This window comes from Mesoplodon bidens (genome assembly GCF_964165515.1).
Source record: "Mesoplodon bidens genome assembly, chromosome: 5".
NCBI classification, from domain to species: Eukaryota; Metazoa; Chordata; class Mammalia; order Artiodactyla; family Ziphiidae; genus Mesoplodon; species Mesoplodon bidens.
The window spans coordinates 138,140,844-138,164,753 of NC_138161.1; the positions used below are offsets into that span (position 1 = coordinate 138,140,844).

The window sequence follows — 23,910 nt, forward strand, 5'->3', positions numbered from 1 at the left end:
ATGGATCCAAAGCATCAACTATAAACTACTTCCAGCACTACGTAGCTGATCCTTTTATTCTAGTACTTAGTATGTACAAAGGTACTGTAAGAGATATAGAAGGAAGAGGATCAGCAAAACAAAACAAAAACAGAAAACTACTAAGTATTCAGTTCAAAGATTACATTGAAATATAACATTAAAAAGTGATGACGAAGTACTGCACCAATATAATGAAATGATACCAGAATTGAAAAAGACAAAGATCCCTGTGTGAGTGGCCAGGGAGATTCCTGCACAAGAGAAAGGTTCTGAGCCGGTTTTGAAAGACGAAGGTAAGCAGGAGGCCTGCACTTCAGGTGTGAGTACAGGGTAGCAGAGGCAATCTCAAACTCTGTTGGAAAATGTTGAAAGTATCTTAAAAATACTTACTTGCTCCCATATTTTGCACTACTTGATCTTTTCTTCCTATACTTTTCATGAGGTTCATCTAGCTTCTCTACGACGCTTTTTATTTGTTGAATTGTCTTAAAGGTTGTTACAGAATCCTCGATTACAAAGTTAGAATAGTCATCAGGCTCTTTCTGTGGTCCTTGATAGACTGCTATAGTTCCACAAGCCTCTACAAGAAGCAATAAAATCTCTGATCAGACAACTAAATTCATTAAATGTAATTTGTATTGATAGTATAAGTAAGAACTTTTCGGGCTTCCTTGGTGGCGCAGTGGTTAAGAATCTGCCTGCCAATGCAGGGGACACGGGTTCGAGCCCTGGTCCGGGAAGATCCCACATGCCGCGGAGCAACTAAGCCCGTGCGCCACAACTACTGAGCCTGCGCTCTAGAGCCTGCGAGCCACAACTACTGAAGCCCGTGTGCCTAGAGCCCGTGCTCCGCAACAAGAGAAGCCACTGCAATGAGAAGCCCGTGCACCGCAACCAAGGGTAGCCCCTGCTCGCCACACTAGAGAAAGCCTGCGCACAGCAACAAAGACACAGTGCAGCCAAAAATAAAATAATTTATTAAAAAAAAAACTTTTCAAGGGGCTCAAGCTGGGAAGATCTCCCCTGGAAATGCATAGATAACCAAAATACATATATTTTATTAATTATGATAATCACATTTATTCAAAAACAGTATTTTTACTTGATGAATATCTATGAAAAAGGCTCCCTTTGGGAGTTTGTCAACTTTCATATAAGTAACATTTTGGTAAATCTATGAGGTATCTTTGACTTTAAGAAAATGCCAAAGCAACACTTCAGGCATTGGTAATGAAGGATCATGGTTATATAAAAGTATTTTAATTGTATAGTTACCTTCCATTTTCTGCAGCTTAAGTAAACTGAGGGTAAAAAGGGAATAAATTCTTTCTGTTTCTCTGTCTTCATCAATATCTATTTGGATGTCTGCAGGGACACCTCTATGGTAAAAATGAAATCAAAGACATTGGAAAAATATCACTTTGTTAACATGCTAAAGACTTTTGATGGTTTGAGACTGAAAATAGAACCACAGAATTTTGCAGAAGGAACCTTAGGAATCTAGTCTAATTTGATAATTAAATAAAATGGGGCCAAGAGAGGTTTGGTCATTATGCGACTCTAACCAAAAGGAAGGGAATTTTAAAGTGAAACCACTTTCATTACCTGTGCTTCATCCCATTAATTTTTAAGTCTACAGGGCTAAGCCCTTCGTCCTCGGTAGCTTGCTCAAGCTTGCACATCTATTTAAACATTGCCCTGTTTTTATTTTTTGACCTGTGCAACCACAATTTATTTGAGAACATTTTCATCGTCCCCAGAAGAAACATGTATTCATTAGTACTCCCCATTCCTCCCTCCCTCTGGTCCCTCACAACCACGAATCTACTTTCTTTCTCTATAAATTTACCTATCCTGGATACTTTATGTAAATGTTATCATACAGTATATGGCCTTTGTGTCTGGTTTCTTTCACTCAGCATCTTTTCCAGGTTCATCCGTGCATGTATCAGGACTTCAGTCCATTTTATGGCTGAATAATATTCCACTGTATGACTATAACACATTTAAAACATTGCTTCTTTAATCAACAAGAAACTTACGCAGTACATGGCTTGCAGCCGAGAGCGTTTTCGCTGGTCTCCAGACAGCAGAGCCAGTTTCCGTTCAGATATGCAGAGGGATGGTAAGAGCTGAGCCTGTTCTGATTGCATCGGCTCACCCTGCAGAGGACATCTATCCATTCATTAGCTTCCACACAATTATTTGCCTGGACATAGAGTGGTTTCTCCGTGTGTATCACTTGGAACATCTTCATAGGCAATTAAGACAAAAAGTTAGTGACAGAGTCTAAAAACCAAACAGTACAAAACACAAAAAGGTACATAAGAGAAATCTAGTTTGCTTGGCTAGGTAACTGTTGCTCAGGTATCTTATAAACTATTATGTTTCAAGCAAGTTAGTCCCTGGGACTGTCTGAGTCACATGGTACTAAACGGTACAACAGAGTATAATTTTTAGAAATCGCACAAATCCAAAGGAAGGAAGTATCATATAATCAGGAATAAAGGGACAGAATTTCAGATGGAGGAAAGAAGTATGAGTAAAGACAAAGCAGTGGGAAAATAGAAACAAGGAAATCATCTTGGCTGACTTGAGTGTACTGGTATGTACTGAAGGGTAGCAGAAGATAAGGCTGCACAGGCTGGTCGGGACTATATTCTTAGAGACTTGCATGTCAAGCTGAGAAGTTTGAGAATATGCAAATATTGAGAAAAGTACCTTTAACTTAACAGGGGAGGCAGACTACATAAAGCATCAACAATAATGGACAAGTTTAAGACAGATTTCTAGCCACCAATTATAAGATATTAATGATTAATAACAAATACTAAAATAAACCTCTTTTTAAATTTCCAGCTAAGTAATATATGCACTTTAAAAAGCTTTAAATTATGTAACTTACATTTTTCTTGTTGAAAGAGCTCTCTTCCAGTTTTTCCACAGCAAGAATGTTTTTCACTGGAATCGTGTAAATTGCATCTTTGCCTAAATTATAAAAGAAGTAGGATAAAATTAAAATAATTTCCATCAAAATTATAGAGGTGAGAGGTTAACTCTATAAGATTTAAGATCGTTCTCTTGATGGTAGGTGTATAAGAAACTTACAGACTTCCAAATGGTGCATATATAAGTATCCTTTGTTTTGTGGAACAAATGAATTTTGATTGTTTTCTATGTGACTTCCTCTTTATTTTTTTAAAAATAAAATTCAAACATTTGCAAGGAAAAATGAGGGAATAAATCTGATCTCCATGTAGAAAATAAAAATATTATATTTGTAACATTAATTATGTGGGGACTATACTTAGCAATAAAGGTCTACTCAAAACTTGCGGAAATGTGGAATTTTCTTTCATGGAGTTATTAAATAAACAATGAATCTGACTGTATCTAAGTGGATTTTTCTGCTTTTCTAATCAAATATTTAATTAAGGAATTAACCCTCAAAACAGTGATTTGAAATTGAAAAATTGTTCATTACTATCACATAATGGCTGGTCAGCTGACTAGAGCTACCAAATTTACTCTAAGAGATACAGGAAATAAAAGTAAAATTTTATTTGGTAGAGTTAATCATTAACCTAATTTAAGAATTTGGGGACTTCCCTGGTGGTCCTGTGGTTAAGAATCCACCTTCCAATGCAGGGGATGTGGGTTCGATCCCTGGTCGGGGAACTATGATCCCACATGCCACGGGGCAACTAAGCCCAAGCGCCACAACTACTGAGCCTGCATGCCACAACTGGAGATCCTGTGTGCCGCAACTAAGACCCAACACAGCCAAAAATAATAACAATAAATATTTTTTAAAAAAAGAATTTGGAAATTTGGGTTCTCTAAAAGAGCTTCATAATAAGATGGCATGAGGATATGAAGCATTTCAACTTACAATTTACTTGAGAATAAACTACATTCATATAGTCATAGAAACTATAAGCAAATATAATTATGACTTTTTCTGGTCATTTTGTAATGTTCTTAGAAAATCAAAGCTTTGCTTCCCCTTCCACCAAACTTTGCTTTAATGACATTTGGGTTGAAGTGATGGAGGCTAAGACCTTTATATTATCCATGGATTAATGTATAGCTTTTTGGTCAAAGACACTAATTTGATTAATAAAGGTTTTCTTTCTTGAACAGAGAGGTTAACAGAGTATTTGCTAAGCCTGGTTCCTGATGTAAAATCTAAAATTCGTGTAATTCAAGAAGATGTGATGTACAATTGTTTTAAAAAGATAAAGTCACTTAATTCAACTATCACACACTGAATGTTTACTATACACCAGACACTGTCCTGTAACCACTTGGGATACAGGAGTAAACAGAACGCATAAGGCCCCTAATGAAGTTTGCATTTAGGTCTGGAAAGACTGACGAAAGACAAATATCAGGTAGAGATGAATGCTATGATGACAACAACCCAAGGCGACATGATAGAAAGTAGCTGGGAAGTTACTTTAAACTGGGCAGGTAGGGAAAACTTTTCTGCGGAAACGACATTTCAGTTCAACAAATACAAATTATATATACATGGGAAAATAAGAAAAGACTATCAACAGTGTCCTGGGAGCTACTAGCTACAAGATCAAATTTATGAGGAGGTGTGGGGAGTGGGGAAGGGAGTAAACTGGAAGAAGCCACAGCCCAAACCACACGTAGGAAAAGACATCTGTAAAAGGAGGACTGGTTTAGAAAAGCTTCAAGCCAGAGTCAATGGACACAAGACAGTTGGCGGGGCGAGGGGGAACACACTCAGACATGTGTGATGACAGTCATATCAGGATGACTGATTGGTACGCTGCATCTGCAACAGCTGGGTCAATTAGGTCCTCACTGCCCCCCTCGCCCCGCCACCTTGTGCTAAGCAGCAGTCAACAGAGGCATAGCCCCAGGCTAAAGCAGTAAGGATGCGTACTGGGCTGTAAAGCAGGGCTGCCACAGGTTGTTGAAAGCATCCACGCCAGAAGACAAGCACTAGCACCCTTGCCCCTCAGCAGCTCGTCCTGTCCCTCCCTTGAAATCACTGGCTGTAAGCTACTGAACACGCAAGCAGGTGAATGGACTGTAACACAAAGATGAGCAAATCGCCAAAAAAATCACCAAACAGATGAGGAAAATCAGCACTCTGGAGGAGACACACATACAACAAAGAGAATAACATCTGAGGAAATCAGGGGTATAATAAATGAGGGGGCAAAGGAGACATGTCTTTCGGTACTCATCTACATGGGGCACCACAGAGATTGCAGAGAATTTAAAAATTTTGCAGGAAGTTTCTATCTTTAGATTTGTTGAATACACAAAAGCATGCCCATATCCTAGAATTGCTGTATTTGTTCATTTCTGGACAATACAGCATATGTAAAGAAAGTGCACTGCTCCAGGCACATATGATGTTATTAGAGTTAATTTCAGTTGATAATGTCAATTGGAATGAATTGCAAGGTGAATTAGTAAGATGGAAGATTTTACTGAGGACTCTAAATATATAGTACAAAAGCACAAAGAAACAGAAAATAAAAATGTTAAGAGCCATGATGGATGAACTTAGAAGTTTTGGTACCTGTCTAATAAGCATTCCAGAAACAGAACAGAAAGAGTGTTCAGAGTAAAATTACCAATGAAAATGTCCCAAGGATAAAGGTATAAAACTTCAGATTGAAAGGATCCATCAAGTGCTGAGCAGGATGGAAGAAAGGTAATACTTAGACACTGGGCAGTAAAATATTAGAGCTTGAAGATTAAAGAAAAGTCCTAAGAGTTTCTAGGGAGAAGAATCAAGGCTAAGAATCAGAATGACATCAAAATTCTCACCAGCAACAAAGGAAACTAGCAAACCATGGAGAAGTATCTTAAAAGTTCTGTGGGAAATGATTTTAAATCCAATCTAACTTATTCAAGTGTAAGGGTAAAATAGACTTCTTTTTTTAAATATGCAAGGACTCATGCAAGGACTCAGAAAATTTATCAGCCCTAATGCCTACCTGAAATAATTCTTTGAGAACATACTCCTGCAAAATAAGTAAGAATTCAGGAAAAAGACAAGTACGTTATATAAAAAATAGTGCTGGGCAAAGAAATCAGAAAAATTGATAAGCATGGTTAGAAAAATCATTAAAACATAAAAAGGTAAAAGAAACAAGAGAACCTCTAATGATTAGTGATGTTGAGCATCCTTTCATGTGTTTGTTGGCCATCTGTATATCTTCTCTGGAGAAATGTCTATTTGGGTCTTCTGCCCATTTTTGGATTGGGGTGTTTGTTTGTTTTTTGATGTTGAGCTGCACGAGCTGCCTGTATATTCTGGAGATGAATCCTGTGTCAGCTGCTTTGTTTGCACATATTTTCTCCCATTCCGAGGGTTGTCATCTCACACCGGTCAGAACGGCCACCATCAAAAACTCTACAAACAACAAATGCTGGAGAGGGTGTGGAGAAAAGGGAACCCTCTTGCACTGTTGGTGGGAATGGAAATTGATACAGCCACTATGGAGAACAGTATGGAGGTTCCTTAACAAACTAAAAATAGAACTACCATATGATCCAGCAATCCTACTACTGGGAATATACCCTGAGAAAACCATAATTCAAAAAGAGTCATGTACCACAATGTTCATCGCAGCTGTATTTACAATAGCCAGGACATGGAAGCAACCTACGTGTCCATCGACAGATGAATGGGTAAAGAAGAAAAAGGAACGAAATTGAGTTACTTGTAGTGAGGTGGTTGGACCCTACAGTGCAGTGAGTCAGAAAGAGAAAAACAAATACCGCCTGCTAACACATCTACATGGAATCTAAAAAAAAAAAAAAGGTTCTGAAGAACCTAGGGGCTGGATAGGAATAAAGACACAGACATAGAGAACGGACTTGAGGACACGGGGAGGGGGAAGGGTAAGCTGGGACGAAGTGAGAGAGAGGCATGGACATATATACACTACCAAATGTAAACTAGATAGCTAGTGGGAAGCAGCTGCATAGCACAGGGAGATCAGCTCGGTGCTCTGTGTCCACCTAGAGGGGTGGGATAGGGAGGGTGGAAGGGAGATGCAAGAGGGAGGAGATATGGGGATATATGTATACGTATACCTGATTCACTTTGTTATACAGCAGAAACTAACACACCATTGTAAAGCAATTATACTCCAATAAACATGTTAAAAAAAATGAAACAAGAGAACCTAGTACTAAAATTCCAGATGACTTCATTAGGTAGACGCTAGGGAAAAATAAATTGAAAGCATGCTCATGTTCTTTCTCAGCTTGAACAGAGACTGTGATTAACTGCAGACAACACGGTAAACATGTAAGTTTAAACCTGTCTGTTAACAATTTAAAAGTAGAAATAGGATGCCCAAATTCTCTCACTAGGTAGGACAGGATGAACATGAGTGGGACTGATTATTCCCATTAAAAAGGCAGGAGAAAAACCCTCAATAAACAGAAAAGCCTAATAAACAAAAAACATAAAACAAAGTAGCAATTACAGTAATCACAATTAATGTGAGTGTATTAAATTTCCTTATTAAATAACTAAAATTCAGTTTAGGTTCAAATCATCATTACCTCCTCAAAAAGTTAAACATAAAGTTAGTTACCATAGGACTCACTGATTCCACTCCTAAGTACATAGCCAAGAGAACTGAAGACATATGTCCACACAAAAACATATATGTGAATGTTCGCAGCATTATTCATAATAGTAAAAAAATGGATACAATCTAAATGTACATCAACTGATGAACTGATAATCAAAATCAGGAATATATCCAAACAACAAAATATTATTCAGCCATAAAAGGAATAAAGTACTGATTCATGCCATATCATAGATGAACTTTGAAAACATTATGCGAAGTGAAAGAACCCAGTCTTACAAGGTTACATACACGTAGTTTAAGTCCATTTACATGAAACGTCCAGAATAGGCAAATCCATAGAGACAGAAAGCAGATTTGTTTGCCAGGGGCCGGGAGTAGGGAGGAGCGAGCAGTGACTGTTAATGGGTGTAAGTTTTCTTTTTTGGGGGGATGAAAATGTGCTGTGACTAGTGGTGATTGCACAACTTTGTGAATATACTGAAAATGGACTGTACACTTTAAATGGGTGAATTTTATGGTTATGTGAATTATATCTCCATTAAAAAATCATTACCACCCCAAGAAAAACAGAATTCCAGCTATATATCGGTCCCAAGGAACACAGATGAAATAAAGTAACTGTGAATCTATCTTTTGATAGTAGTGTAAGGAAGCTGAGTAATTCCATTCCTTAGAAAGTAAGTATAAAACTGGGCAAATTGGGCTTCCCTGGTGGCGCAGTGGTTGAGAGTCCACCTGCCGATGCAGGGGACACGGGTTCATGCCCCGGTCTGGGAAGATCCCACATGCCACGGAGAGGCTGGGCCCGTGAGCCATGGCTACTGAGCCTGCGCGTCCGGAGCCTGTGCTCCGCAACGGGAGAGGCCACAGTGGTGAGAGGCCCGCATACCGCAAAAAAAAAAAAAAAAAAAAAAAAAAAAAAACCAACAACTGGGCAAATTATTAAAAACAACCACTTCAGAGCACTGGAAAATAACCAAAGGCAAGTAAAAATCTGAGACGTGTTTACTCAACGAACAACTGCTACCGCATAGGATAAGAACTGTGTGTTTACAGTCTTCCTCCCTGAAGGTGTTTCCATAATTCCCCAGATCAGTGAAAACTCACAGCTTTACTGGCTGGAGGTTACAAATTCAGTTTAAGGGTGAGATTTTGGAAACAAGAGAGCTATAGAAAGGCTGAGATAATAAACCTGCCACATCCTTGGCTGACTGCTAAAGATGCATGTATGTGGACCATCCCAGAGAGTCTGGCAAAAGTGGAAAGCCTGGGGAGACATGTGAATTTGCTGTGCCTTTGAATGTGTTCCGATTCACAAACAGCTCAGGTGATAAAGGGTGGAAGACTTACTGGCTTCAGGTATTTGAGCACTATGCTCAAATCACTGGCTGATCACTAAACTAAGCAAGCTCAGGTGAGAGCCCTAGGGAGGTAGTTAGGATGAGGGAAAAAAAAAAGTCTGAGCAAAGACAACAGCAGCTATACACTGACAGAGAGAAAGATAAAAAGAGACAGACAGACACACACACACACAGAACAGACGTTGCAGTCTGAGTTCTTCAGAAGAACAAACAGAATCCAGACACACTATAATGTATTACCTACAAAGCCCAGTTTTTAACTAAAAAATAAGATGTGGAAAGAAACAGGAAAAGTATGACCCATACTTGGGAAAGAAAGCAGCCAACTGAAACTGACTCTAAGTGGACTCAGATGTTGAATTTATTCTATTAGGGAGCAAAGCCACTATTATAAATATGTTCAAATAATTCAAGGAAAATATGCTAATAATGACTGAACAAATATGGACTCTAAACAGGAAAAGTGAAACCATAAAAAGAATCAAACAGAAATTTTAGAGCTGAAAAGCACAATAAATGGAATGACAAATTCACTACATGAGCTGAAGAGAAGATTTGAGATGGTAAATGAATCATGAATGTAAACAGAAACTATCCAATCTAAAGAACAAAGATAAAAGGGAAAGAAGACAAATAAGGGAAAGAAGACAAACTGTCTCAGAGAGACCTGTGAGACAATATCAAGCATGACTGAATAAGTATATCTGGAGTCCTAAGGAGAGAAAATGGACAGAAAAAAAATATTTGAAGTAAAAAATTTCCCAAATTTGGTGAAAAACATTAGCTTATGGTTTAAAGAAACTCAAATCCCAACAACCTCTTGAAAAATTTCAACTGCCAAGCAACACATTTTATGCCCATTATCATAACAAAAAAGAAAGAAAAAGGAGTGATGATATAAAGAATGGGAAAGTCTTACTTTAATGAAGTTCAATTTATCTTAAAAAGATGTTTAGTGCATTTGATATCCGAAGAAATCCCTGCATACTCTACAGTTGCAAAGATATTCTCTTATGTTTTCACTGAGGCCTATGATCCTCTTATCTTGAATTAAATTTTGTGTGTAGTATGAGGTAAGGTGAAGTTCGTTTTCTCGTTTATCCAGTTGTTCCAGCACCATCTGTTGAAAAGACGAATTTCCTTTCCCAATTGAATTGTCTTGACACTTTTGTCAAAACTGAATTGACCATATATGTGTGTGTGTCTTTCTGGACTCTTGTCTGTTCACTGATCTCTCTAGCTCTTATGCCAAAATTTCAGACTTGAATTACTTAGTAATTAGTAGTCTTAGTAAGTCTTAGTCCTCCAACTTTGTTCTACTTTTTCAACATTGGCTCAGCCATGTTAAGTCCTTTTTTTTCCCATTGACATCAATTTTAGAATCAACTTGTCAATTTTTACCCAAAAAAACTCGGGATTTGGAGTGGGATTGTGTTAAAATCAAGATGAATTTGAGAAGTGACTTCTTAAAAAAGATTGAACCTTAAAATCCACGAGCATGATGTATATCTCCTTTTATTTGCATCTCCTTTATTTTATCTCAGCAATGTTTTATAATTTTCTTTAAAGTCTTATACTTATTTTTAAAAAAATGATCCTAAGTATTTTAAGTGGGTGTTTTTGAAGGGGGTGGTTGCTACTGTAAATGGTATTATTTTTTAAATTTCATCTTCTAACATTTTGATGCCAGTTTATACAAATACAACTGATCTGTATATACAAATCATGTATCCCAAGATCTTGCTAAATTCACTTATCAGTTCAAACAGTTGTTGTGAAGATTCCTTAGGATTTTTTACGTAACTCCATATGTCCTTTTCTCCTTTGGGGGGGCGGGGTCTTACTGCATTGTTTACAACCTCCAATACGATGCTGAAGAGAACTGATTGAAGTGCATAATCCTTGCTTTGCTCCAGATCTTAGATATGATGTTACGTGTATTCTAATTACTTGTTACCGTTGGGCTTAACCTATCATTTTGCTATTTGTTTTCTATTTGTCCCATCCGGTTTTTGCTCCTCCGTTCTTCCCCTCCTGTTAAATTTATTTTTTGTGCAGGGGAGAGGAGATGGGTTATACTTCTTTTCTTTAAAGTTTTCTTCTAGAGATTAATATATACAGCCTTAAGTAATAGTCTACTTAAAACTATTCTTGTGTCACTTCACATAAAATAGATGATCCTTGCAATAATTTACTCCACCCCCTTCCTTTGTGCTACTATTGTCATATATTCTACATCTAAATTTGTTATAAATGCTGTAATTCAATGTTATAAATTCTGCATTAAACAGCTGTTTTTTTAAAAAATTCAGACAGACATGATTACATTTATGTACATAGTTACCATTTTCAGTGCTCTTCATTCCTTCCTGTAGATCTAAGTTTCCATCAGGTGTTATGTCACTTCAGCCTGAAGAATTTCCTTTAGCATTTCATATAGTGCAAGTCTACTTAACAACTTACCTAAAGGATTATTTTCATTTTTGAAGGAAATTTTCACTAGAGTTCTAAGTAGAGAGCTTTTTTCCTTCAGCACTTGAAAGACATCATTCCACTGTCTTTTGGCTTTGGTTGCTTTTTGTTAGAAGTTAGTTGTCACTTGTATTGTTCTCCTGTATGTAATCTGTCTTTTGTTCCTCTGCTTTTGAGATTCCTCTCTTTATCTCTGGTTTGATTATTATATGTCTAAGTGTAGTCTTCTTTGTATTTACTATGCTTGGTGTTCACTGATCTTAGATCTGTAATATAATGTTTTTCGCCAAATCTGGGAAATTTCAGGCCATTTTTTCTTCTAGTATTTTTTTCTGCCTCTTTCTCTATTCTGCTTCTAGGATACCAATCATGCATATGTTAGACTGCCTGATACTGTCCCACAACTCACTAAGGTTCTGTTCATTTTTCCCAATATTTTTTCTCTGTGTTCTTTGAGTGGATAATTCTCATTGATCTGTCTTCAAGTCCACTGAATCTTTCTTCTGACATCTCCAAACCATTGTTAAGCCCATCCAATAAACTTTTCATTTACAATGTTGTACTTTTCAATTCCAGATTTCCATTTGATTCCTTTTTATAGTTTCTATTTTTTTCTTTTGCTGGAATTCCCCATCTCTTTAATCATGATGACTATCTTTTCCATTAAACCCTTGAAATATTTATAACAGCTTTAAAGTGCATATCTGATAATTCCAACATGTAGACCATATAGGGGTCTGCATCTGTTAAGTGCTTTTTCTCTTGACTAGTGTTGTATTTTCCTGTTTCTTCTCAAACTTGTTAATATTTCACTGTATACTGGACACTAAGAGTAATACATTGTAGAGCTCTGGATTCAGTTATCTTCCCTCGAAAAGCTACATCATTAGCTGATCACTCTGAGGCTTGGTTTTATACTCTGTTTATACGATACTTTGTTTATTCTTAATCCTAGGGCATAGTCTTTACTTCTGAACCACCGCCTTCTAAATTCCAAACTCTGTCTCTGAGGAGGAAAGAAGCTGAGATCTCTGCTCATCTTTTTTAATCTTTCAGTTATTGCTTTTCACTAGCCTGTCTGAAGTTCCCCCTAGCATGAGCAGTTCAAGTCAGCTGAGGATTTCAGGGGAGTTCAAAGCAGATTGGAAGGCTCCTCCTTTTAATCTCCTCAATTTCTGCCTTCTCTGGCAGCCTTGGACTCTGTCCTTTGCCATTTCAAGGCAATAAAACTATGACTTTCTGGGAATTCCCTGGTGGTCCAGTGGTTAGGATTCCATGCTTCCACTGCAGGGGGCATGGGTTTGATCCCTGGTTGGGGAACTAGGATCCCGCACGCCATGTGGTGTGGCCCAAAAAAAAAAAAAAAAAAAAAAAAGCAAACTATGACTTTCTGTTTGAATTCTAGCCACCTCATACTGCACAGATTGGGAGTGCTCTCAGGGGGAAAAGCCACATAAACATAAATCTCACCCAGCATAGTTCTCATCTTCCAAGGGTCAAATTCTTCAGAGAGTTGTTTTATATATTCTGGCCAAAGTTTTTAGTTGTTATCTATGAGAGAGTTAGTCTAGTACAAGCTTCTCTACTATTACCAGAACTCCCATGTCTATTTTTAAAAAGGCAACTTCATCAGTCTACTTGTGTAAGCCCAAATCCCTGGAGTTATCCTTGACTTTCTCTTACTCTTGATATCCGACCCTATAGCAAATCTGGTGAATACTATCTTTAAAATAGATCCAAGATGTGATCTATTTTTACAACCTCCGTTGCTACTAACAGGTCCAAGCCATTATCTTGTCTCCCCTGAATTAGTGCAGTAGCTTCTTACTTGGTCTCCTTGCCCCCTTCAGTCTAATCTCCACACAGCACTCTACATGGCAAGGGAGATCAATCCTATCAAAACATAATTCAAATGCTATCATTCCTTTGCTTATCACTCTCCAGTGCCCTGCCATCTTATTCAAACTCTTTCAATGATCCACAAGCCCTATAATATCTAGCTCCTCCATGGTCTTTTTGATCTCAGTTCCTGTGATTACTCCCTTATTCATTTTTTTTTTGTATAGTCACAAAAGCGTTCTCTTGTCTCCTGAATACTCCAGGTGTACTTCTGTTTCAGGGCCTCTGTACCAGCTGCTGTTAGCTATGTCTGCGTCACTACTACCTCAGAGTTATCCACATAGCTCACTCCCTCACCCTCCTTAGGTCTGTGCTCAAATGTCACTTTCTCAGTGAAGCCTTCCCTGACTAGACTTTTTAATATTGCAACTCTCCTGAGTTCTCTATTCCCCTTCCCTGCTTTATTTTTGTTCATCTCATTTATAATCATCCCATATAGTATAAAATTCTTTTGTTTGCTTGTTTACTGTCGATCACTACTAAACTATAAGATCCATGGGGGTAAGGATTTTGGTATGTTTTGTTCACTACTGTTTTCTCCAGAGCTTGGAACAACATCTGGCACACAGCAGGCACCCAATAAAATATCTGTTGAATATAATGCACAGACAAATCAATGGTGTTCTTTAGTTATTAAAGAAAAAAAATACTGCAGAGCCCTGTGTATGAAAATATGAGCAGGCAAAAACCAAATCAACCTAAATGTATTGAGATGCGTGATTAAAACATCATGGAAACTTCTTTTATATTGTCCACAGGTTATATGAGCTAGAACACTGATATCATATGGAAGTTCTGTAGGCTGTATGTACGTATCTGTGTATAACAGGTCATCCATAAGTAGACAATATCTAATCAAGTTTGGAGAACACAAATGGAGTTTCAGAGATGAATCTGTTAGTAACTTATTATTTAAAAAAATAACCTATTAGTAGTAAGCTTGGCAGAAATTTTAGAAACCCAGAGCAGTGGTTCTTAATGTATTCAGATAACAGCATATCTGGAAAACATGGTGTCCTCTGAAGAAAACCATTTATTAAAATTTAATAAATGCCTTAATGAAGGTAGTAAAAACATGGTCCTTACCACTGAGGATCTTAAAAAACTAGGGCAAGAGATAGAAAAAAGTAATGACCACACAGTGTGACATAAGTTATCACTAATGTGCTAAAGAAACATAGTAAGAGAATACTCAACTGAGGTGGCCAGAAGCTTTATGAAAACAACTTCCATAAAGAGCTGACACTTGTTCTGAGGGTTAAAGGACAACAGATCACACAGGTTAAGAAGGAAAGAAAGGGATTTCTAGATAGAGCAAATGCAAAAGCATGAATGTAAAAGAGCACAACTGAAAGGAGCTTCAAGAGTTAGTCTGGCAAAGTGACATATGGAGAATGCAATAGATGAGGCTGGATGAGATAGGAAAAGGCTGGAACATCAATAACTCATTTGATTCCAGCATACAACTAGGAGAACTTTTACTTGTAGAAGATGACCACGTTATAGTGTATCAATATAAAATCATAATCATACTCAGATCCATAAGAAACTGTCAAGGTAATCATGACTGATAGCTGACTGAATGCCCTATGATATTCATTTGCCACATGTTAATTTAGTGATATTGAAGATTGATTGCTTACTAAGTGGGCATCAAAATTTAATAACTTATTTGAGAAAAACCCTTAAAATTGAGAAAATTCTATTAATTACTTTTCCAGTAAACTGGAAAACTATTATTTGATTCTAAGTGGTAGAAATACTTGATTCAGAATACTAGCGTTCAGTAGGAGGAAAGAGTGAAAGACTCCATGATTTAAAGCGACGTTACAGAATATGTGGGAGGCGCTTTTTCAGACACCAAAGTCGTAAAGTGTAATAAGAGACTAATTACCTAGCAGTCTTAGCTATGCAAAAAACTGCAAGGAAACAGGAAGTAAGCAAAACAGTTGCTGAACAACCAAAGAGAGAATCCAAAGCCTATGTATTTTATTCACAGAGGAAAGTCCTGAAATCGTCCATCAAGGCCTTTTAATCTTATGCATAATTTTAACAAACACAGTACCTACATCCTCGCTCATAGTATATTAGCAGTAAAAAATGGAAGTAGGGGATAAGAGGTGGGAGTGAGATGCTACATTATTGTTCATTGACAGCACAAGAAATTTAAGGTGACAGCCTGAACACAGAGGGGATAATGAAAAACTGTATAAAGCAAACAGAGGAACACAAAAAAGCACAGCAGTCCAAGGCATGTAGCTGGGAAGTAAACAGCTGCACACACCCATAAGCAGCCCAGAAAACATCACTAAATCAGAGTACTATATAATAATTAATATTATCACTGACAGCCCCAAGCCATCTAGAAAATGTTAACTTACGTTCAATGAACTCTTTTTTAGAAGGCAGGGAAGCATGTAATACATTTTGGAGAAATCCAACAAAATAGTTTAAAAAAAAGCATGGATGCTTAAAACTGTAGGCCTTGGTAAATAATCTTGAAACTTCATATAATAGAGCTCATTCCTCCAATGCCATTCCAACATGTTAAATTTCTTAAGGTCTGAAAATAATGTAACTTCTAATGTGTCTATTTTATACTTTAGAGCAGTCTAATCATTCTAGGGAATTTTATCCTCATAAGATCACTGGATAGAACAGAAGTTCTTGAGAACTGTGCATGGACTCTGGGACTATGAACTCCCTGAAATTATATGCAAGATTTTGTGTCTACATTTGTTCATGAATTTTTCTAGAGAAAAAGGGTCCAAAGTTATCATCTGATTCCTAAAGCCTTAAGCCAAAGAAGACTTTAGAATGTTGGTTTAGATTAGAAAATACTTTAAATGGGGAGAAAATAGCCAACTTATTCACAGAGAATGACTAACTTACCTTTAACTTTATTTCAGTGTACTGCTGATGTAAACATAATTAGCATATTATGCCAGCTATTTTAAAAATGGTGCTATATATGTGAGAGCATTTATATAGTATTCAACATAAACTGTAACTTCTAAAACATTAAAAATATGCTTAGCTTAAAGAATGCTGTCTGGAGGGCAAGTATGTAGCCGATTGATCCTTAGTCACTGGAATACTTATATTCCACAACAAATTATCTGGGTGCCTAAAAATATAGTGCATTTGGCCTCTTATGTCTTACTAATATATGTGGACATATATAGTCATTCTGGCTAAGGATCCTCAGGAATTATGAAACAAAAAAATTTCTTTTCACTTCACTCTTCTAGACTCTCCACTGAAGCACTCTGCTTAATTGAGTCTACATTCTCTTGAAAGTATCTTATGTCTGGTGTTTGTTTTATCATTTCAGAATTTATACCAGAAGTTCTCTTAACAGATCTTTACCTAACAGATTTGTCAGATTAACCAAGACTCTCCATTTCTGGAGAGTCTTACTGAATGATGCTCATGGGATGCTGAATGCTTGTGGCTGCTAGGGTACTAACTATTAAGCTTGTACCCTTCTGTTTCCATTGGTTAGGCTGTTTTGATTACCAAGTCCATTGTGTTTGTTCCCAGACCTATTTATGCCATTTTTTCATGGTGTAATTATAATTTACTTAAACATTATGTAAAGTGACAAAAGACGTGCCACCTACCAAGAGGCATACATTTATTTGAAAATCAGGCAAACACTCTGAAAAGCCTTTCAGAAAAGGAGACCAACACAAATAAAGTTGATTTCTATGGGGGTGTGACAGCTGTAAACACTTGGGGTGACCATCATGACTCTAAAAGGATTCTACAATTGGACTACGTTTCAAGTATTTAAGTTCTAGCTTCACGTTAGAGAAATCAACCTGAAAACTGATGCATTAGGGTTATGTTTGCACAAGAAAGACAGAGGGGAAATCTCATCTATAGATCCATAGGCAAAGAAAAGATCTTGGCTATCATAAGACTGCTAAACAAACATATAAATATTTAAGGTAGGAATGCATCTTTTTGTTTGTTTTTAAGTGATTCTTGCTTTAACTGACCTTTCTGGTTAAGTGAACAACTTTGGATCCTGATCACTCTGAACAGAAGGAATTTTACTGTATGTGATCTATGATCTAGATACTAAATTCTTGCTAAGGTATCAGAAACTAGTGGCCTTCTATGGATAATGCTTTACCCCCAAAGGAATAAACTTAAAAGGTAGAGATTTTAGGCATTATATCAGTCCACTGAGGGACAAACTTTGCCTCTCCGAAGCCCTCAAATCACACTGTAGGAAGATGGCTCTCTGCACCCAAATAGATAGCCAATTTGTGCCTTTTCAGGGGGCAAATTACTAGAATTTTCATCTTGGAGTTAGCTTGGCAATAGTCTAGAATGAATCTTTTAACTGAATAGGAATCACAGCCTATGGTATGACTGCGGCAACTTTTGGCAAACCACTGAAACACTCTCATTTACTAGAAACTGATTCTTACCAATTTGACTCTGGAAGTTAAAATTCTGAGTTTCAAAATATCTAACTGTTGTTCCTTATGGATTGATTACAAAAACAGGGATTCACCAGGGATTTTTAGAAAACAGAGCATACGGTAGGAACACCTACCGTAGAGAGAAAAGTGTAATTTACATGGTGTTACTTGTCAAATATTTATTACATTTTTAGTGTGTGTACATCACTGTGAGAAACCATGAACTACAGTAACATTAGTAAAAAGGTTCACTAGTCACATTAAGCAGCAGAAAAAGAAATCTTCAGTGGGAATTGGGAAAAGCCCCACAACAGAGCATAAACACAACTACCTGGCTGCTTGTGGTAGGTGAGCTCTCTGCTTGTTAAGCAGAACCACCGTTTCTTGAAATTCTTTTTTCCAATCCGAGTTCTTCCCTGAGCTCTTTTATACATCTCACTGCCAAAACAACAGAGTAAACATTTAGCTATAAATATTAAAATAATTAATCCAAATCAAAGAATTATCCTTTAATTTTAAATGACATGAAGAGCTGTCAAAGACTATATTAAGTTTATGAAAATGTCTTTGCCATCTGTAACTCCTGCATTTATTTTGGCCATACAAAGGGAATAAAGTCCTTAAATAATTTGATATTTACAACTGTACTATCCAGAACTAAAAAGGCCAAGTGAGTAATTTTCCCCTTTAACTTCCAATGAAAACACTACTTTACGACTGAATAATGCTGTTACTTTTTTCAAAGTACTACTCTACCACCCATAATCTCATTATATTTGCAAAACAACTATAGCACTGTATGGACAAGAAGTCATGCCCATCTGGTGTATAGTTTATAGGACAGTGAGGGTGACTTACCTGATTGATGTTACTTAGGCAGTTTTAGCACAGAATAAAGCCCAGGTCTCCTCACTCCTGGACCCATGCTCTTTGTACTTACTTAATGTCTATACTGAAATATGACTTTAAAATCTAATTTCATTAAATTACCCTTCTTTCAGGTGCACAGGCTCACTGGTACCACTGGACACTTTAGTTTCAGTAGATGAAATTTCATCCAAGAACTAAACGGGGAAAGGGGCAAATATTACACTTTGTGACAAGGTACATCATAAATTCAGTTTATCAATGTCGCTGATAGATAATATCGTGAAGTTCTTCATTATTAAGGAATAAAGCAAAATACATATTTAATTGTAGAGGAAGTCCCTAATTTACATATGACAGGTATTCTAAAAGTTTATCGTTAAGTTACTTAAAACCCAGAATATATGTCCCTGTAGAAATAATTCAACCCATAATTCCTTAACTGCAACTCTGAAATCTAAAAAGCTCTGAGTACAAAGAGGTTTTTGGTTTGCTTTTGATTTACGGTAAACTCATTTACAGTAACTTAACCTGAACTGGTGGAAGGCTACTTACAGCCTGTATTTATCCTACTTAGTGTGGATATTCACTAATGTGCTACATAAACATTACTGTGTGACACACTGGGGGTATTATATAATATATAGCATATACCTATTATCTTTCAAAACTTTGAAAAACTGAATTCTGAAATACTTCCGTTCCCAAAGATTTCAGATACAGGATTGTGAACCTATACTGTGGGTCAGGAATTGTCAAACTATAGCTCAGCAGACCAAATTCAACCCGTTTTTGTAAGGCCCACAAGAACAGTTTTTAAATTTTTAAAGGGTTGTAAAAACAAAGAAAAATATGTGGCAGTCTCCTTATGCAGCCATCAAAGCCTAAAGTATTTACTCACTGGCCCTTTACAGAAGAGTTTGCTGACTTTCATCATATATAATTGACTTTAGCCCTGAGAGCTAGTATTTCAGTTATGACTAAAGTGTAATTGGGTTCTTTGGAATAGCCTGAAAATCTAATAACCATTTAGAAACTTCCCATGGAAAATGTGGAAATGTGGTGGTCCAGAAAATCTGAAGTACCCAAATCTAGCAATGGCAAACTACCCAGTGAAAAGCATTTAAGCTTCAAGAATACGCTACCTCAACTGGTCAAGAGATTCCTGACATGTGGCATCTCTTCATGGGAGAGGGAAATTAGTAGTTCAGAAACAATTCCTGTTCTTAGAGAGGAATCCTATTTTGCCCCATAAATGAACTATTTATTTGTTTAGTCCTTGTTTTTTCCTTTATACTTTTCTATGTTGTCCCGCTTAGGGTTTAAAACAAAAACAAAGTACATTCCAATAAGGATGACATTGAGGCACCAGTGAATAATCTAAAGTAGAGTTTGTGGGCACAGTCATTTTCTCCTAAGACTGGCTGTAGATTGCCCACCAGAACCTCCACTTGTGGGATTTTCCAGTGGAATGTTTACTTCTAGTTTGCTGGAAGAAATCTTGGTAACTGAAAGAACAAGAACAGAGTTTCTTTTGAATTATATATGGGTGACACAGAACAAGTATCCAAGGAAACTAAAGAAATGTCCTATTACCTCTTCAGTTCTCACAGATCAACCATCCACTAATGGAGCGTGAAACAGTTATTTGAATATTTCATTTCTTAATATTTGCCTGCGGGCACTAATTTTCTTATTTGATAAATATTTATTATTTATTTATGGTAATTATTAAATTTATTATTTATTTGTTATATTGTTAAGGAATATGAGGTAAATCCACTTATATAAGGTGAAAGAAAACATAATAATTAAGATGGACTATAGGCAGGGTAAATATAGGCCTCAGTTTGCTCAGGGCCATCCTTGTCTACAACTTTGGTCCCCTCATAATCAAAGTACTCCTTTTCACCCTTGAAAACTTTGTAGTTTTGGACACTAAATTATATGGTCAGCCTGTTTCCAGACCTATTCAGGTTATTTTTCCTAAACTTTGTGGAAATAGTATAGGATTCAGAATTATAAACTACTTTCTTCTGGAGCAGTGATCAATGTCACTAGTGAGAACACCACTAATTGAGAAATTGGGTTTCATAAGCTTTTGTACTTTCTAGCACTGCACATATCTAGACTAGTAAATAATAAAGAAAATTCATATATTAGGGCAAAATATCCTATGTAAATGTGAGACAGGAGATGTACTACAGTGATAGTGCATGAGAATGTGAGTGGGTGACTCAGAGCAGATCAGGAACAGACTACACTCCTGGCACCCTTAAATAATTTCTCCACTGACATGACCAACTATACACATTCCGATTGTATCAGGAAAAATAAATCAGATGCTGCCATAGCCTAGGTCATTAAAAAATGGAAAAACAACCCCAAAACAAAAGACAGAACATCATAATCTTGCCAACAAAAGTCTGCCTACACTGTCCCACAAACTGTTTCAACAATGTCCTGAGAATAAAAGGGCAGCTTTTTCTTTGCCTATTCTTTTGAGAGACTTTCTCCTCAAAAACATTCAATGGTTGCTTAAAAAAATTTTTTTTTGGTTGAACTTGCGCTATTATTCAAGATGAAAAAAATCCAACTGGCTTTAATTTTTTAAATGATCACTTTCATTTACGAGTCCCTGTAAGAAATTTAAAAGCACACATAAAAAACTACAAACAAAATATACTCCCGGCAGTCACCTGTGAATTATGCTACAGAAACTGAATGCAGTCTTTAAAATCTAACCATGCTAATTTAGATTCATTAAGTTAGAATTGTGATAAATAAGATACAGTACTTTCTTCAAGCTAAGTTTAGATGTACTTAAAAATAACTTTTCTTTACAAATTTTTAGGATTTTACAACAATGCTACATTTTGTTTGGGGTGATTCAGAACTAAAGACTCAAGAAATTAAAAATCTTCCCCAAACATTCTCAATTTCTAAGTATAGCAACTTTTGTTTGTTGCAGCTCTTTTGTTATGACCTTATATACTATAGACTTTTGTACATTTTAAATTAAAGTAACTTTCCTCAGGTTACTAACCACAAGCCTATATTGTTTATAAGATATTCAAATAATTCATATATTTTCTCCAGTGGCAATTAAGTGCCCACTATACATCAGGTACCATTAAGTCTTTCCCCCTAGACCAAAGGTTCTTAATCAGAGGCAATTTTGTCCCTCAGGGGACTTTTGGCAACATTTAGAGACATTTTTAGTTGTAAAAACTGGGAACATGCTTCTGGCATCTAATAGTAGAGGCCAGGGCTGCTGTACATTTTACAGTGGACAAAAATGCCCCTCATAGTCAAGAATTGCCCAACCAAATTGTCAACAGTGCTGCTGTTAAGAAATATTAACTCTAGGTATTTGTAATTTGTGTTACTAAGACACTGGCAATAGTAGCTGTTGCTAAAACTCATTTAGGTATTTTCACAGCTGAAAAACCCATAGTTCTGTATGGGAGGAGAAATATAGTAAAAGACAGCCTTTTCACGTTTGATGGACAGGTTAAACATTTTTTTAAAACTGGGGATTGATTCCTAGGAACAATATAAAATGTTATTTGCCTAATGCTATATGATAAGAAGTTAATATTTCCAGAGTAAAACAATCATACCTTTTTAACTGCCATAATATATCCTTCTTCTTGAAACATTTTGAAAAATTCACACATGAATGTTTCTTTGAAACTTGACTAAGAAAAAAACACATGGAGTTTATATATGTTAAGTAGAGAACTAAGAATATAATTGACTGTATTTTTAAACTTAGGATTAGGGCCTAAAGGGATTCAATCGTATATTTCAAGAGAGTTATAGGGCTTGGAGCTGAAGATTTCTCTCAACAGCTGCTGGATGATTATGGCACAAAAAGATAAATACAAGGCTTTTGCATCTGTTAACTAAACTCTCTCTCCCATCTTAGACACATTAGTTTAAATGAAACTGTCTTCTGTAACAGGTGACTAAGACACAACATCTAAAAGACACCTATCGCCATCTATACATATATATGTTTTTGGTTCTGCTTTGTTTTTAATTTGAAAGGGAGTAAAGTGAGGGAGAAGGGATCACAGGGTACAACGACATTTACAAGTGTGAATACAGAGCAAAAGATGTAAAGACTTACCTTGCTTTTGGACAGACTCCCCCAGCTTCCCAAAGTTTGAATGGTTTTTGAGATGAGAGTTAATGTTCTAACTGTCTGTGAATCCTAAAGAATGTAGAAAAGACACAAAAAGTCTTGTTAGGTTTTCAAGAAATAGAATTTGTGTAAAAAGTAGAATAGAGTGAACGGGCTACTTTGCTCTAAAACAGTGACTCAAAGATGTTCATTCAAACCAGCTAAAATCTAGCTAAGGTTTGGCACAATTCACTGAACTAAGGAATTAAGAGACTAAAGAAGCCACATGTAATTGACAGTTCCTCTCAAAGTAATTATACCTAATGACATGTTATACTTTCTTTTGAAAGCCATAATTTAATCAATATTAATTTTTTGGGGGTGGGTACAGTATGGCAGATGGGATCACGTAAAAAATTGTATTCACTTTTGGAATGTCAATGGCATCTACTTTTTTCTACCATATGACTTAAAATGGCAGTTTCCAAATTTTCTGTATTCAACCCACTTGTAAGCATATTCAATACTTTTATGGCTTCTGCAATCAATTCTTTTCACCATGGAAGCAAAGACCTAAATTCAACTTAGGAAATGAGAAGTCACTTAGTTCATGTAGGATCTTAGCACAAGGTAACTATCTGAGTCTATTATCCAGGCCTATCTGCCAGAAAGAACTAAATACAAATAAAGTTGACTAAACAGTGCTCCCTAATGAATCCTTGCTGCTTCCTTTTTTTTTTAAATTGAGGTATAATTTACATACAATAAAATGAACAGATTTTAAATGTATATAGTCTGATGAGTTTCCACCAATCCATCCATTTGTATAACCAATTCCGTTATCACTATATAAAACATCTTCTTTGTTTTGGAGATTCAAATACCCATAATCTGCCATCAAAAGACATGTTCAAGGGCTTCCCTGGTGGCGCAGTGGTTAAGAATCCGCCTGCCAATGCAGGAGATACGGGTTCGAGCCCTGGTCCGGGAAGATCCCACATGTCACGGAGCAACTAAGCCCATGCACCACAACTACTGAGCCTGAGCTCTAGAGCCCGTGTGCCACAACTACTGAAGCCCGCGTGCCTAGAGCCCGTGCTCCACAACAGGAGAAGCCACCG

The 23,910-nt window shown here is 36.6% G+C and overlaps 1 protein-coding gene across 3 annotated transcripts in view; it reads right to left on the reverse strand.

Moving 5' to 3' along the window:
* The window catches only part of RASA2 (RAS p21 protein activator 2), a gene marked incomplete at its 3' end in the record, with an annotated part of 120,282 nt that overhangs the window by 4,262 nt on the left and 92,110 nt on the right, over positions 1-23,910 (reverse strand). The window contains exons 16-23 of one of the 3 annotated variants that reach the window (XM_081235288.1): positions 22,796-22,879; positions 22,284-22,361; positions 18,784-18,857; positions 18,125-18,231; positions 2,927-3,009; positions 2,064-2,272; positions 1,297-1,400; positions 412-601 (exon numbers count right to left, since the gene is read on the reverse strand). In XM_081235288.1, the coding sequence (XP_081091414.1) occupies positions 412-601; positions 1,297-1,400; positions 2,064-2,272; positions 2,927-3,009; positions 18,125-18,231; positions 18,784-18,857; positions 22,284-22,361; positions 22,796-22,879 (929 nt within the window). Of the gene's footprint in view, positions 1-407; positions 602-1,296; positions 1,401-2,063; positions 2,273-2,926; positions 3,010-18,121; positions 18,232-18,783; positions 18,858-22,283; positions 22,362-22,795; positions 22,880-23,910 lie in introns of those variants that run through there. The other 2 variants (XM_081235287.1, XM_081235289.1) reach the window with 2 other exon arrangements.